The sequence below is a fragment of the Nicotiana tabacum genome, chromosome 16 (assembly GCF_000715075.1).
Source record: "Nicotiana tabacum cultivar K326 chromosome 16, ASM71507v2, whole genome shotgun sequence".
In the NCBI taxonomy this organism is placed as follows: domain Eukaryota; kingdom Viridiplantae; phylum Streptophyta; class Magnoliopsida; order Solanales; family Solanaceae; genus Nicotiana; species Nicotiana tabacum.
Window position 1 is genome coordinate 146,834,711 of NC_134095.1, and position 13,562 is coordinate 146,848,272.

Genomic DNA, 13,562 nt, shown 5'->3' on the forward strand with positions numbered 1-13,562 from the left:
CAATGAGCCCTATATATAATATATTACAATACGTATTCTATTCCTATTCCATGTGTAACTAGGCTTATTTATATAACTATAATACAATCTAACAGATACTTAGACACAAAACAATTAGTATCTTTTGTATCTTCTCCTTTCTTTCTTTGCCGTTCGTTCCATCCAAACATACACTTGGTGAATTCAAAAGAGGTAGTCATTCATTGCAACCATCTAGGTTTTTTATAGTTATTCACAAACTTAATCAGAACTATCTTCTGATGTTGCTTCCTGTGTTTGATAGCAAGCCATGACCTTAAAGTCTTGGGCCCGAAGTGAATGTGAATGCTAAAAGTACCTGGTTTATACTTTATGCTTTTAAATTGATTATAACTTCGGAAAAGTTCGAGGTCCGTTGGCACCCTCCAATGGTTCCTTTATTGTTATTCAATTAGCTTCAGCTTCTTTGCTGTAAGTACCCTGAAGATGGTTTTTGTGCATATCATCATTTTGTCTCTTGCTTTGCAATCGAATCTTTGTCTTGTGAGTCTTGTTCTTTTGGTTCTAAATGTATCCCGTGCATGTGAAATTTACAGGAGATGCTGAAGGAACGTGGGGTAGCACCATTCTCAAAGTGGGAGAAGGAATTACCGAAGATAGTGTTTGATCCACGCTTTAAGGTTCGTTGAAACTAAAGACTTTATGTGGGACTTAGTGGCCTTTTCTTCACCTCCTAAAAGACAGGTTTATCTCTATAAATCGTACATTTCCTACATTGCATGAACTTATTTTTGTGAATTAATGTCTCTAGTTTCCTGCATCAGCCAACTGAATGTCCTTTTAGAAATATTTTGTGCTTCCATCCTCAAGGAATGCAGTGCTTTCTTGGGTTGTATGTGGTAGCTGTAGGGGAATGAATAGCTTAGCTTTAGGTACTAGGTGGTTCAGAATTTGGTTATATTATCCATTTAACTAGAAGGTCCTTACTATTCTAACAAAAGCTGTTAGTCATTCAAAGTAGGCAGAATTTTGGTGTGTACAAACCAAAATTTTAAAAGTGAGATTAAAAAGGAGTAGGATATGTGGAGGACAACCTATCTCCAAGAAAGCTACAAGTTAAATGAAAAATTGGCTCATTTCCATTCTTTATGGTAGATGAGGCCTATTCACAACCCTAAAAAAGGGTAGCTGTGGCCTATTGCTTTAAATGGATTGGAGGAGGATGATCCTGGAATTTTCTTAACATTGCAGTCTTCCCGAGTACAGTGTACCCATGTGAAGAAAGTGCATCTCAGTTGTTGAGAATACTATACCAATACATTATTGTCAAAATTTGTGATTGTAGGCTTGTAGCCTTGTATGTGTCTCTCTTTCAAACTGATAGAGACATCGAGGCTTTTGAATTTTCAAACTGATAATGAATGCATCTTCTTAGTTTCTTGGTGCAAAGTGAAAGCTGTACATAACCTCAAAAAAAAAAGGAAAAAAGTGAAAGATGTACATAACATAGAATTTTTCCTGGTCTAAATAATGAAATTACCTTCTGCTTCTATAAAGAAGCTCTCGGACATGTATTATTTGTCTTATTAGAAAAGTACATCTTTACCCTTATACATGGAAGATGCAATCAGTTGTCAGTTTGCCAGTCATTTTTCCAAAAGGTCTTTCTGGGATCAAACTAGGTCATGCCGTGCACTTTCCCCTGGGCTGATGAGCTTTTTGGTTCTTAGATAAGGAGATTACGACCCATAACTTCAACCGACATGGGACACTAACACTCCCCAAACGTCCAGGGCTGGACATTTGTAGCATGGATAACAAAACATCAAGGCCCAAAATTGGATAAACCTGGGAATCTGGGATAGGGACGGTTTGGCTCTGATATGGTGATACTATGTTAAGAAAGTGGATCTTAAGCCTAACTCAACCTCAAAATCTAGCTCATGAGGCGAGGGTTGCCTAATACCATATGAGGAGACTACAACCCATATCCTGGACTAATGCGGGACACTAACCAAAATTATGTTGTTTTCATCGATTATCTGCAAGCTAATAACTTTTCTGAGATCTTGTCTCTTGTTCTGAGAGTAACTATATGGTCTGTTCATGATGTATGTATATCCTCTTCCAGGTTCAAAGCTGCCATATAGTCATTCATGCACATATCATGTTACTAAATGTTTTTTCCATCTCTTGTTTGTGGTGCTCTCTTCATTGCTTTCCTAAATAGCGGGTCTCCTTGTCCAGGCTATTCCAAGTTACAGTGCTAGAAAAGCTCTGTTTGAGCATTATGTCAAGACACGTGCGGACGAAGAAAGGAAGGAGAAACGGGCAGCACAGAAAGCTGCAGTGGAGGGCTTCAAGCATTTACTGGAAGAAGCAAAGGAGGTTTATCTTGTTACTTAAGCGCTCTTTAGTTCTTTTCAGATGTAATCTCACAATATATTTCCACTAGTTCTTATGTGTCACAGTTGAATGTCTGTCTAATTTCTACTTGGCATGATTAAAACTGTTTAAGGTAGTCAAGTGCCCAATTTCTACTTGGCATGATTAAAACTTTGTTAATTTAAGGTTAAAAGGTGAATCTGAGATGGAGATATTAAATCATGAAAGCATCATAAACAGTTTGGTTTATTGTGATAAATGATATAGCTTTCTTTGGAAAAGTAAATATTCACTTGAGGGTGAAGGGAGTAAATTGTTTCTGTTAGATATGTACATAATGTAGTCTTGTCCCACATTGGAATAGGAGTAGTATGTCCTTGTATAGTATAGTTATAAATAAGGACCTCTTGTATTGTATTGAACACACAATATCAATATATCATATTTTCTCACGTGCCTTCTCACATGGTATCAGAGCTATCATGAGAGATTTATCGATGTGCATAAATTCCAGCGATTCCGGGAAGTGAAATCAGTCACCGGAACCCTTTTTTCCGGCGATTTTTCAAAGCTGTTTTGCTTCTGCTTTGTCTCGGTCAGTGTTGTGCAAAATCCAACACTACCACAAGATTAGTCACTGTCCGACGACCAAACCCCAGTGAAAATCTCCGGCGGTACTGTAGCTGTCGGAAGAAACTTTTCCGGCAAAGTTCCGACGCCGCGTGGGCTACCTTGCGGCCATTTTTTGGCGACGATTCTTCAGGACAGATTATTCCCCTTGCAATTCCGAGCCTACCCATCCAGGTTACACCAAATTCCGACCACTTTTATATTTTTCCAGCGTGAACAGTGATTTCAGAAGTGGATTGCCGGCCATTTTTTTGAAAAAGTTTCTTCAGAATAGTTGGGTCGTCTGGTAATTCCGATCCTACCTCTACTGTTTTTATTTCATTCCGACCACTTTGAATTTTTTCCGGTTGCTACAGTATTTCTGGCATGAACAGTGTTTTCCACGCTGAACAATGTTAAGTTTCCGGCGCAGAAACAGTGTTTCTTAGTGATTTCTTCAGTTTTCCCAAATGAGTTACTAATTTTCACTATTTCAAGTTAACCCTACTACTATTAATTGTGGCGACATGGGAGCCGATATTTCGAATAGTCGGATGGTTTCTTTAGCGGATTATTTGAGTTTCTTCAATACAAAGCAGGTAAGCAGACATCTTATGAGATAGCTTCCGTTGTTCAAACAGGTAATAGCGTGACTTGTGTCTCTCAATCTTCATCCTCTTGAGTCTTGGGTCATTGATTCAGGTGCATTAGATCATATTTCTGGTAACAAATCTCTTTTCACTACTATTTCATATTCTCAATCTCTTCCAAGAGTAACAATGGCCAATGGGTCTCAAACCATGGCAACTGCAATAGGTCAAGCAAGCCCAATTCCTTCCTTACCTTTAGATTCAGTTCTTTATGTCCCTAATAGTCCTTTTAATCTCATAGTTGTTAGTCGCCTAGACAAATCACTTAAATGTGCCGTTTTATTTCTTGATGATCATGTTTTTATACAGGAACGCAGTACATGGAGGATCATTGGTACCGGGCGTGAATCAAATGGACTTTATTACCTTATCCTTGCTAAATCATATGGACTCACATCTTGTCTTCCATCACCAACTTGTCCTGTTACTGATTCACCAGCTTTATTACATAAACGGTTGGGACATCCCAGTTTGTCAAAACTTCAGAAAATGGTACCTGGTTTATCTCACTTGTCAGCTCTAGAGTGTGAGTCATGTCAGCTCGGTAAGCATACTCGCTCCCATTTCTCTCGACGTATTGATAATCGAGTAGAGTCACCTTTTACTTTAGTCCATTCAGATGTTTGGGGTCCTAGTTGGGTCAGTTCTACATTAGGATTCCGCTACTTTGTCAGTTTCATTGATGACTATTCTAGGTGCACCTGGATATATTTGATAAAAAATCGATCTGAGTTGTTTTCTATTTTTCACGCTGAAATTCAAAATTAATTTGGGGTTTCTATTCGCACATTTCGTATTGATAATGTCCGAGAGTATTTGTCTTCCCCATTTCAGCAGTTTATGAAATCTCATGGGATTATTCATCAAACATCTTGTCCGTACGCATCTCAACAAAATGGGGTAGCTGAAAGAAAGAATAGACATCTTATTGAAACTGCTCGTACCCTACTCATACAATCTCATGCTCCGTTGCGTTTTTGGGGGATGCAGTTCTTACATCTTGCTATCTTATTAATCGTATGTCATTTTCATCTATCCAGAACCAAGTTCCATTCTTTGTCATGTTTCCCCACTTACCTTTGTTCTCTCTTCCACCCCGTGTCTTTGGAAGCACTTGTTTTGTCCATAACAGGAACAGATAAGTTAGCTCCCCGTGCTCTTAAGTACGTATTTCTTGGTTTCTCGAGAACGCAAAAGGGGTATCGATGCTATTCTCCTGACCTCCAGCGGTACCTTATGTCAGCTGATGTTACCTTTTTTGAAACCCAATCATACTTCATAGGTCCAGGTAATCACTTAAATATTTCTGAGGTACTACCAGTCTCTTCTTTTGGAGATTCAGTCACTATCTCCCATCCATCTTCCTCTACATCTCCAGCTCCACCATCTATAGCTCCTGTTCCACCATCTATAGCTCCAGTTCCATCACCTATAGGTCCAGTTCCTCCACATAATCCAGTTCAACCTTCTGCAGCTCCAACACTCTTGACTTATCATCGTCGTCCACATCCAGCATCAGGCCCAGGTGATTCACGTCCTGCATCAGATTCTGCACCTACTGCGGATTTGTCTCCTCTTAGTCAACCAATTGCACTCCGCAAAGGTGTACGGTCCACACTTAATCGTAATCCTCACTATGTTGGTCTAAGTTATCATCGTTTGTCGTCACCTCATTATGCTTTTATATCTTCTTTGTCCACTGTTTCTATTCCTAAGTCTATAGGTGAGGCACTATCTCATCCTGAATGGCGACAGACTATGATTGACGGGATGTCTGCTTTACATGCGAGTGACACTTGAGAGCTTATTCCTCTTCGTGCAGGTAAGTCTACTGTTGGTTGTCGTTGGGTTTATGCAGTCAAAGTCGGTCCGGATGGCCAGGTTGATCGGCTTAAGGCTTGTCTTGTTGCAAAAGGATATACTCAGATTTTTGGGCTTGATTATAGTGATACTTTCTCTCCCGTGGCTAAAGTAGCATATGTTCGTCTTTTTTTTTCCATGGCTGTTGTACGTCATTGGCCTCTTTATCAGTTAGACATTAAGAATGCTTTTCTCCACGGTGATCTTGACGAGAAAGTTTATATGGAGCAACCACCTGGTTTTGTTGCTCAGGGGGAGTTTAGTGGTTGTGTATGCAGATTGCGCAGGTCATTATATGGTTTGAAACAGTCCATAATTATTTAGGAGTTCAGCACAATTATTCAGGAGTTCGGCATGACTCGTAGTGAGGCTGATCACTCTGTGTTTTATTGGCATTCTGCTCCGAATCTGTGTATTTATCTGGTGGTTTATGTTGATGATATTGTTATTACTGGCAACGATCAGGATGGTATTACTAATCTGAAGAAACATCTCTTTGAGCACTTCCAAACTAAGGATCTGGGCAGTCTGAAGTATTTTCTAGGTATTGAGGTTGCTCAGTCTAGCTCAGGTATTGTTATTTCATAGCGGAAGTATGCCTTAGACATTCTTGAGGAGACTGGAATGATGGGTTGCAGACCTATTGATTCTCCTATGGATCCGAATGCTAAGCTTCTACCTGGACAGGGGGAACCTCTTAGAGACCCTACGAGATATAGGAGGTTGGTTGGAAAATTGAATTACCTCACAGTGACGAGACCTGACATTTCTTTTCCGGTGAGTGTTGTAAGTCAGTTTATGGATTTTCCCTGTGATAGTCACTGGGATGCAGTTGTTCGTATTCTTCGGTATATAAAGTCAGCTCCAGGCAAAGGATTACTATTCGTAGGTGGAGGCCACGAACAGATTGTTGGTTACACAAATGCTGATTGGGCAGGATCACCTTTTGATAGACGATCTACATCTGGATATTGTGTTCTAGTAGGAGGTAATTTGGTCTCGTGGAAGAGCAAGAAACAGAATGTAGTTGCTCGATCTAGCCCCGAAGCCGAATATCGGGCCATGGCTATGGCAACGTGTGAGTTAGTTTGGGTCAAGCAGTTGCTCAAGGAGTTAAAGTTCGGAGAAATCAGCAGGATGGAACTAGTGTGTGATAACCAAGCTGCTCTTCATATTGCGTCAAACCCGGTGTTCCATGAGAGGACTAAACACATTGAGATTGACTGTCACTTTGTCAGAGAAAAAATATTTTCAGGAGATATTGTTACAAAGTTTGTAAAGTCGAGTGATCAACTAGCAGATATTTTCACCAAGTCTCTTACTGATTCTCGTATTAGTTACATGTGTAACAAGCTTGGTACATATGATGTGTATGTACTGGCTTGAGGGTGAGTGTTAGATATGCACATAATGTAGTCTTGTCCCACATTGAAATAGGAGTAGTATGTCCTTGTATAGTATAACTATAAATAAGGACCTCTTGTATTGTATTGAACACACAATATCAATATATCATATTTTCTCCTGTTCCTTCTCACAGTTTCCAATTAAAGCTGAACTTTTTGTTGGAACATGATCTATAACTTTAGGGCCTTACATTACTTGCTGATTATTTTACTTATGTTCAGGATATCAACGAGGACACAGATTATCAATCATTCAAAAAGAAATGGGGTCATGATTCACGCTTTGAGTCCTTAGATCGAAAGGATAGAGAAGTGCTGCTGAATGAGAGGTATTAGTCAACTGTTCCAATCTTGGTTTAGATTTACTAGTTCTGATGTCACTTATTTCCTACTATGTTTTCTGATATTAGCCTTAACAAGTGATTCTTTTTCGAATTTACTGCACCATTTCTAGTATTACCCTTTCCCTAGTTTAGAAAAAAGTTAACATCCCCCCCCCTTCTCCCCCCTTTTTCTCTTTTTGATTGTTAAAGATAATGCATTGAAATATCCAGCAACAAGAATGTGCTGTGAAGCATTTACAGGGAGAATGCAACTTACTTCCCCCTTTTTTCAATCATTGGATACTTGATTGATCTTGTTAAATGGACGTCTTGATTGTGTAAACAAATTCTACTACTTTATATTATCGTAATCATTTTGTGATACCATTGCAACCTCTAATTTTGACATTTCAAAAAATCATTCCCTCTTTCCATAGTGGCCATCCTTGTTTTCACATATCTGGAGTCCAGTACTGGTTCTTTTTCCGATTTTGATATATGCAATTTTTTCCTGATTCCCTGCAAATCCAATCAGGCCAAATTTTTTGAGACAGCGAGTAATGAAATAAAGGAATTTTTTGACCTTTGTGGATCACTGGATCACCTTTTACCATTAGGTTGCTTAATAGCACTCTAAATAACCTATATGACTTCTTTATGTTAAAGACTTCAGCAGAATTACTCTGTGTTTCTTCTTGGCTTTTACTAATCTTGGTAAGCTTCTGTGTATAATTTTCTCATTATTCCATATATTCTTTTAGAGTCTTCATGTTCCTTATTCCGTTTTCTACGGTTCTGTTTTTTACATTCTCATGGAAACCTCTCTAGCACCCATAATATATTAGTTAAAAGTAACATTTGACCTATGTACACGGCATAATTTTTGGCGAAGGCTGTTCAACTGACCACCTTGGCCATGCATAGCTTTGCCCCTTGTGGGGTTCTTTTTTTTGGGGGGGGGGGCAAGTGTTCCACTTTTTTTTTTTTTGATGATCTAACGAGTTGGAGTGGTGCGTATACCAAAAGAGATTTCAATGTGAAGTGAACGTGTTTTTGTTTTGGCTCGTGCAAGTCTGTGTTGTGACTGTGCTTAACCGGTTGAAGACTGATCGCCATTCATAAGCGAAACCCGAAGCAGAATCCGCTCTCTAACCATATAGGAAACATCACGAACTGTCTGGTCTCCTACTGAGCTGGTTGTTTAGGCAAGAATCTACTTAATGTGTAGGGTGCTTCAGCTTAGGAAGGCAGCTCAAGAAAAAGCTTATGCTGTACGTGCTGCTGCTATATCACAGTTCAAGTCCATGCTTCGGGAACGAGAAGATATTACCTTAAATACACGGTGGTCAAAGGTTGGTTTATATGTTGAGATGTGATACCAAGAAAATATCAATGTAACTAGTTGCCTTTTAGATCTTTTTACTTGCTTGCAAATTGAATGCTTGGTCTGGATTGACATGCCTATTTAAGATTAAACTTATAATATTTATTGTTCAAGTCTAAATAGACTAATATATGAGGCCTGCAGCTTTTTAATTTCTCAGTTCTGTTACACTTGATCTTCAATTTAATTTGCTTAACAGACCTCCCTTCATGTTTACTAATACGGTTGGTCATCATTTCACAAAACTCATGTCATGTTGAACTACAATTGGTTCAAAGTCCACGATGTCATCAAATTTATCACTAATTCCTAAACTTTCTGGAAAAAGAAGTCCGTTGTTTCCAATTAAATGTCATGGTTTTATGTTGGGCAATGCCGAAATAATATCTGTCTTTCCTAAACCAGAATGTCTCACCATTTGTTTTATATGATAATCACAAGTTTAAGGGTCACACTTCTCACTTCCCCACTTAATTTCCCTTATTTGGATGTACTTCATATTTTAAGCTCCAATTTAATATACCATCCTAGATCAATATTTTTATCTTAGAGGTGAGCAGAGGTCAAGCAAGCATCAACCTGAATGAAAGGGAGTAATAGAATATTAGAAATTAAAATTCAAATGTCGACATTGCTCCCATTTGAATCAGATGATGAATATCATGTCTGCGAATCAACAAGATAGAAAGATGATTTGTATTTTGGACATTGTTTTATTTTCTCATTCAGCTGCATAATGTCTCTCCTTGAAACCAATGGAAGTCGTCGTGCTAACTGCTAAACTTTCCAAAATTCACTTGGTGATGTGGTTCTTGAAGTTTCCCTTGTGGTTTACTTTAAGCTTTCCTTTTCCCCCTTTACTTGGATAAATGCAATTAACTATATTTTCTCCCTCCCTAAGCTGCAACTTTCTGCTGATTTTAGGTAAAGGATAGCTTAAGAGATGATCCCCGTTATAAGTCTGTTAAGCATGAGGACAGAGAGGCTTTATTCAATGAGTATCTATCGGAACTCAAGGCTGCTGAACAGGAAGTTGCACGAATTGCAAAAGCAAAACATGATGAAGAGGTGAGCATTCTCTTACTTCCATCTTTGGGGCCTTACTTTTCTTTGTTTTAGGATTTCTTGTTACTTGCCTTTTTTGTTATATTATTGTATCAATATTAATTAGATACTCCAAAGGTATCATACTGATATCTCATATTAGGTTTGTCAACTCTTTCTCTGTGTGTGTGTGTGTGTGTTTGGGGGGGGGGGGTTAGATACCTCTTAACTTTCTTTCTAATATAGGGCTTTTATGTTTAAAAAAAGGGGGCAGCCCAGTGCACAAAGCATCTCGCATTCACGCAGTTTCCAGGAAAGGCCGTACCCTAGTGGATATAATGTAGACAGCCTACCCTAATGCAGGCATTAGTGGCTGCTTCCACGGCTCGAACCCTAATATAGGGCTTTTATGTTTTTCCTATTTGACATGTAACTAGTTATACCGTAAATTTTTGTTTGGCACTTAAAATGTACAGATAAAACCTAAAATTTGACTCTAACCTGCACAGCTATTTCCTTCTCTCTCTCTGACCCCTCAAAGATATAGAAAACAAGACTGTTCACTTTCATTTTAATATGGGACTTTGAGCTTTCAGTGGCGCTAACGCCTAAAATCTTATACTTAACGGGGACATTCAATTGCCTATGGTCAAATGCATATAGTAAGGCTTCATGGTATCAGATTCTCATAGGTGGGGTGCTCATTAAACCTCCTGGGACATCTTTTTCTTTTCAGATGCCTATTTAGGATGGGGAATGGGGAGAAGTGGAGCATCTCTTTACAGAAGATTTATGGCCTTGACTTTGAGAGTGTGGGTGGCAGGATTTAAATTTGTCTGGACAACAGGTGTTCTTTCTTTTTATGATATACTATATGACATGTAATTCTTGCAATGCATAACTTGAAGAGGGGATGTGTTAGATGAGTTGGTGTCTTATGTGAGAGGAAGGGAGGGGGGGAATCCCAAAAAAGAAAAATCATGGCTTTCATTTGCTTGTCTACCATTGAAGTAAGTTTAACTCAAGCAAATACTAATCCTTCTTTTCTGCATGATATGGCCACTGTGATCTAGAAAACTAGATGGGCTGATGTCAATCTGAGATTTATTTTCTGTGCATATGTTCTTTTTTTTTTTTTGATGAGGAATTTTCTGTGCATATGCATTGCAGTAGGTTTTTCCTTTTTTATTTGTGAATAAATTTGAATGTTCTTGGTACAAGCTTGACAAGTGAACCTTAGACCTCAATGGTTTTGTCTTTTAGTTAGTCTAATTAGTTTTCATCGTGATAACTCCGCTTTTTGAGTTTTGCTAAGCATAGCTGGTCTCAAGTCCGTTTGAAAAGGAAGGGTTGTGGTAGGTTGACTCTCATTGTAAAAATTGTCAAATAAGAGGATATAGATGAACCCAACTAGTTTGAGATTTAGGAATAATTGATTGATTGAGTTTTCAGGATCACAACTTGACCCTCCTCACCAGTCACTAACACATAATTCGGAAGAAGACCTATATTTCCCTCTCCATACTGGCGGACAAGGATATGGATATGCAGACATATCTTCTTTCTGTTGGTTTATATAGAATTGAGTGGTTTATTTTATTTGTCTTGAGAAAATATGAAAAAAACCCTTTACAGCTTCACACGTTAGAATATAGACACGTTTTTCTTGTGTTTTATGGTAAAAAGAATTAGTCAAAGGGGGTTAGGTGTTAGTTAACGTTAAATTTGTATGTTGTCGTTAATAGAGACGTTTACATTTTGTATGCAAGTTTTTTCTTTTAAAAACAGAAAATACCTTTAGTAATGTGGGAAAATCTAGTAAACTATCATATTTGTTACAGTTCAAGCCCATAATACGTATTGCTCGCTTTGACTCGGTAGACCTCACGGATTTCTCTTGACTCCATCATGTCGAGCGTAGAAGTACACATACCATCTAAACTTATGTTCTCTATTATATAGCGCTTTATTTTCCAGTCCCTTTCCAATTTGGGATTTGCCTCTTCCAAAGCTTCCCAACTTAGAAGCTTTGCCAGTCCTCTTAACCCGCTCTTATCGATCCGCCCTCCATCACGCATCACAAATTTTTGCTTTATCTTTCACACTTTCTGCATTCACTTTCAAGTTAATTTGGAACTATCTCCCTTCTTCTCTTGACATCATCAGCCAATCAATATGCCACAATCATTAAGCTGCGGCATAAAGCTGTCAGCCCCTTCAACCTTTTGGATTTTGTTAGCTCCCTGGACTTAGCTTAGTCACTCATGTACTGGAGCTTACCCTCTTTTTTTTAACTCTTTTGCTATTTGGCATCGTCCTGATGCATGCTCATCAATGATATCATTTTACTTCATCAAAAAAAATCTGTCAGCCCCTTCAAAGGAATTCGATAGCCAAATCATTACGCAATGATCTCAGGATAAAAAATAAAAGCTTTCTTGTAGCTGAAATAAAGGTGAGATTTATGTTTTTACCATTGATTCCAAATGCACTGAGTTCCTCAAGAAACTTCCCCTCATCCAATATGAACATATCTAGATAAAATGGATCTTGAACCGAACTCAACTCCAAAAGTTAGGTCATGAGAGGATTGCCCAAAACCACATAAAGAGACAACAACCCGTACCGATTCTAATTCCCTGCACGCCCGGACCGGACATCTAGAACATGGATAACATAACGGGGGAGCCTAACATATGGCAAAGTCAAACCGAGAGTAGCGACTTTTGGCTCTAATACCATGTAAAGAAAATAGACCTTGAACTTAATCCCTATTAGCTCAAAAGGTGAGGATTGTGTAGGACAATATAAGGAGACAATAGCCCATACTCTAAACCAATGTGGGATTGTAACAAACTCTAACAAGGCCTACTCGGTCATTGTTATCCATTTATAGAGTGCCACTTCTCACCTCCTCGTGTACTAATATCTCTAACCGATTACTTTTATAAAGTGTATGGAGCTATAGAATACCAACTTATCCCCTTAACTTCAAATCTCGTCAGTGAAGTGTTCATTATAAAGGAAAGTAGTTCAAACAAAAAATGCACATTAATCAGCATAAATCACCCGTTTAGTAGCTTAACATGTTTATTTGTCTTTATTCACTGGTTGCCTCTTCCCTCTGCTGATCCGAACCACTGTCTTTGTGCCTCCAACTAAGGTTTCCTGCTGATTCTCCCTATTAATTTAATCCTGGTAGAAAACTAAAAACCTGTGCTTTGTGATTTTAATGCATTTACTTATTTCATCTGTATGTGTGTGTATTTGGTCCGAAGTTTTGACAAATTTAGAATGTAGTACGCCAAGTTCTGTTTGATTCCACATTTTGGCGTGATTGTTCAGTTGAAGGCATTAATGGTGTTCTGCTTGACTCTTTTAGGAGAAATTGAAGGAAAGAGAACGAGCTTTGCGAAAACGTAAAGAAAGAGAAGAGCAAGAAGTGGAGAGGGTGCGGTCAAAAGCTCGTAGAAAGGAAGCTGTTGAATCCTATCAAGCTTTGCTGGTTGAAATAATTAAAGATCCTCAGGTATTATCTTGTAAGAGACCCCAAAAATATTACAAGGACATATCTTAGAACATATGTCATGGATCATATCCCATTACTTGATTAGACAGTTTTAGATAGTTCCAGAAGATCAGCCTCATCTTTATTCAGAAACAATAAAATTTGAAAGATCTTTGTTTGGTGGAAAGAGTACCATCCATCTTTACATGAGGTGCTTAGCTTCTCGGAAGAGCTTATTTTCTGTAACTACATGTTCTGTGCAGCCCGTGGTTATAATTGGTCTTTTAACTTGCAGTAAATAGCATTTCCCCCGTGGTGCTCATCAGATGATATTTTATTTAACTTTAAAATTCTTATCTTTTTGGCTTTACCTTTACTGATGAAGTATGGAAGGATTGTGTTTATTATGTGGTA

At 38.4% G+C, this 13,562-nt stretch overlaps 1 protein-coding gene across 4 annotated transcripts in view; it reads left to right on the forward strand.

The window, feature by feature from the left end:
• Nucleotides 1–13,562, forward strand: part of LOC107801978 (pre-mRNA-processing protein 40C) — a 34,507-nt gene that overhangs the window by 18,101 nt on the left and 2,844 nt on the right. For 3 of the 4 annotated variants that reach the window (XM_075233445.1, XM_075233446.1, XM_075233447.1), the window contains exons 10-15: nucleotides 576–659; nucleotides 2,227–2,367; nucleotides 7,112–7,218; nucleotides 8,441–8,564; nucleotides 9,521–9,664; nucleotides 13,023–13,169. In XM_075233445.1, coding sequence (XP_075089546.1) covers nucleotides 576–659; nucleotides 2,227–2,367; nucleotides 7,112–7,218; nucleotides 8,441–8,564; nucleotides 9,521–9,664; nucleotides 13,023–13,169 — 747 coding nt within the window. Of the gene's footprint in view, nucleotides 1–575; nucleotides 660–2,226; nucleotides 2,368–7,111; nucleotides 7,219–8,440; nucleotides 8,565–9,520; nucleotides 9,665–10,376; nucleotides 10,488–13,022; nucleotides 13,170–13,562 lie in introns of those variants that run through there. The other variant, XR_012700345.1, reaches the window with a different exon arrangement.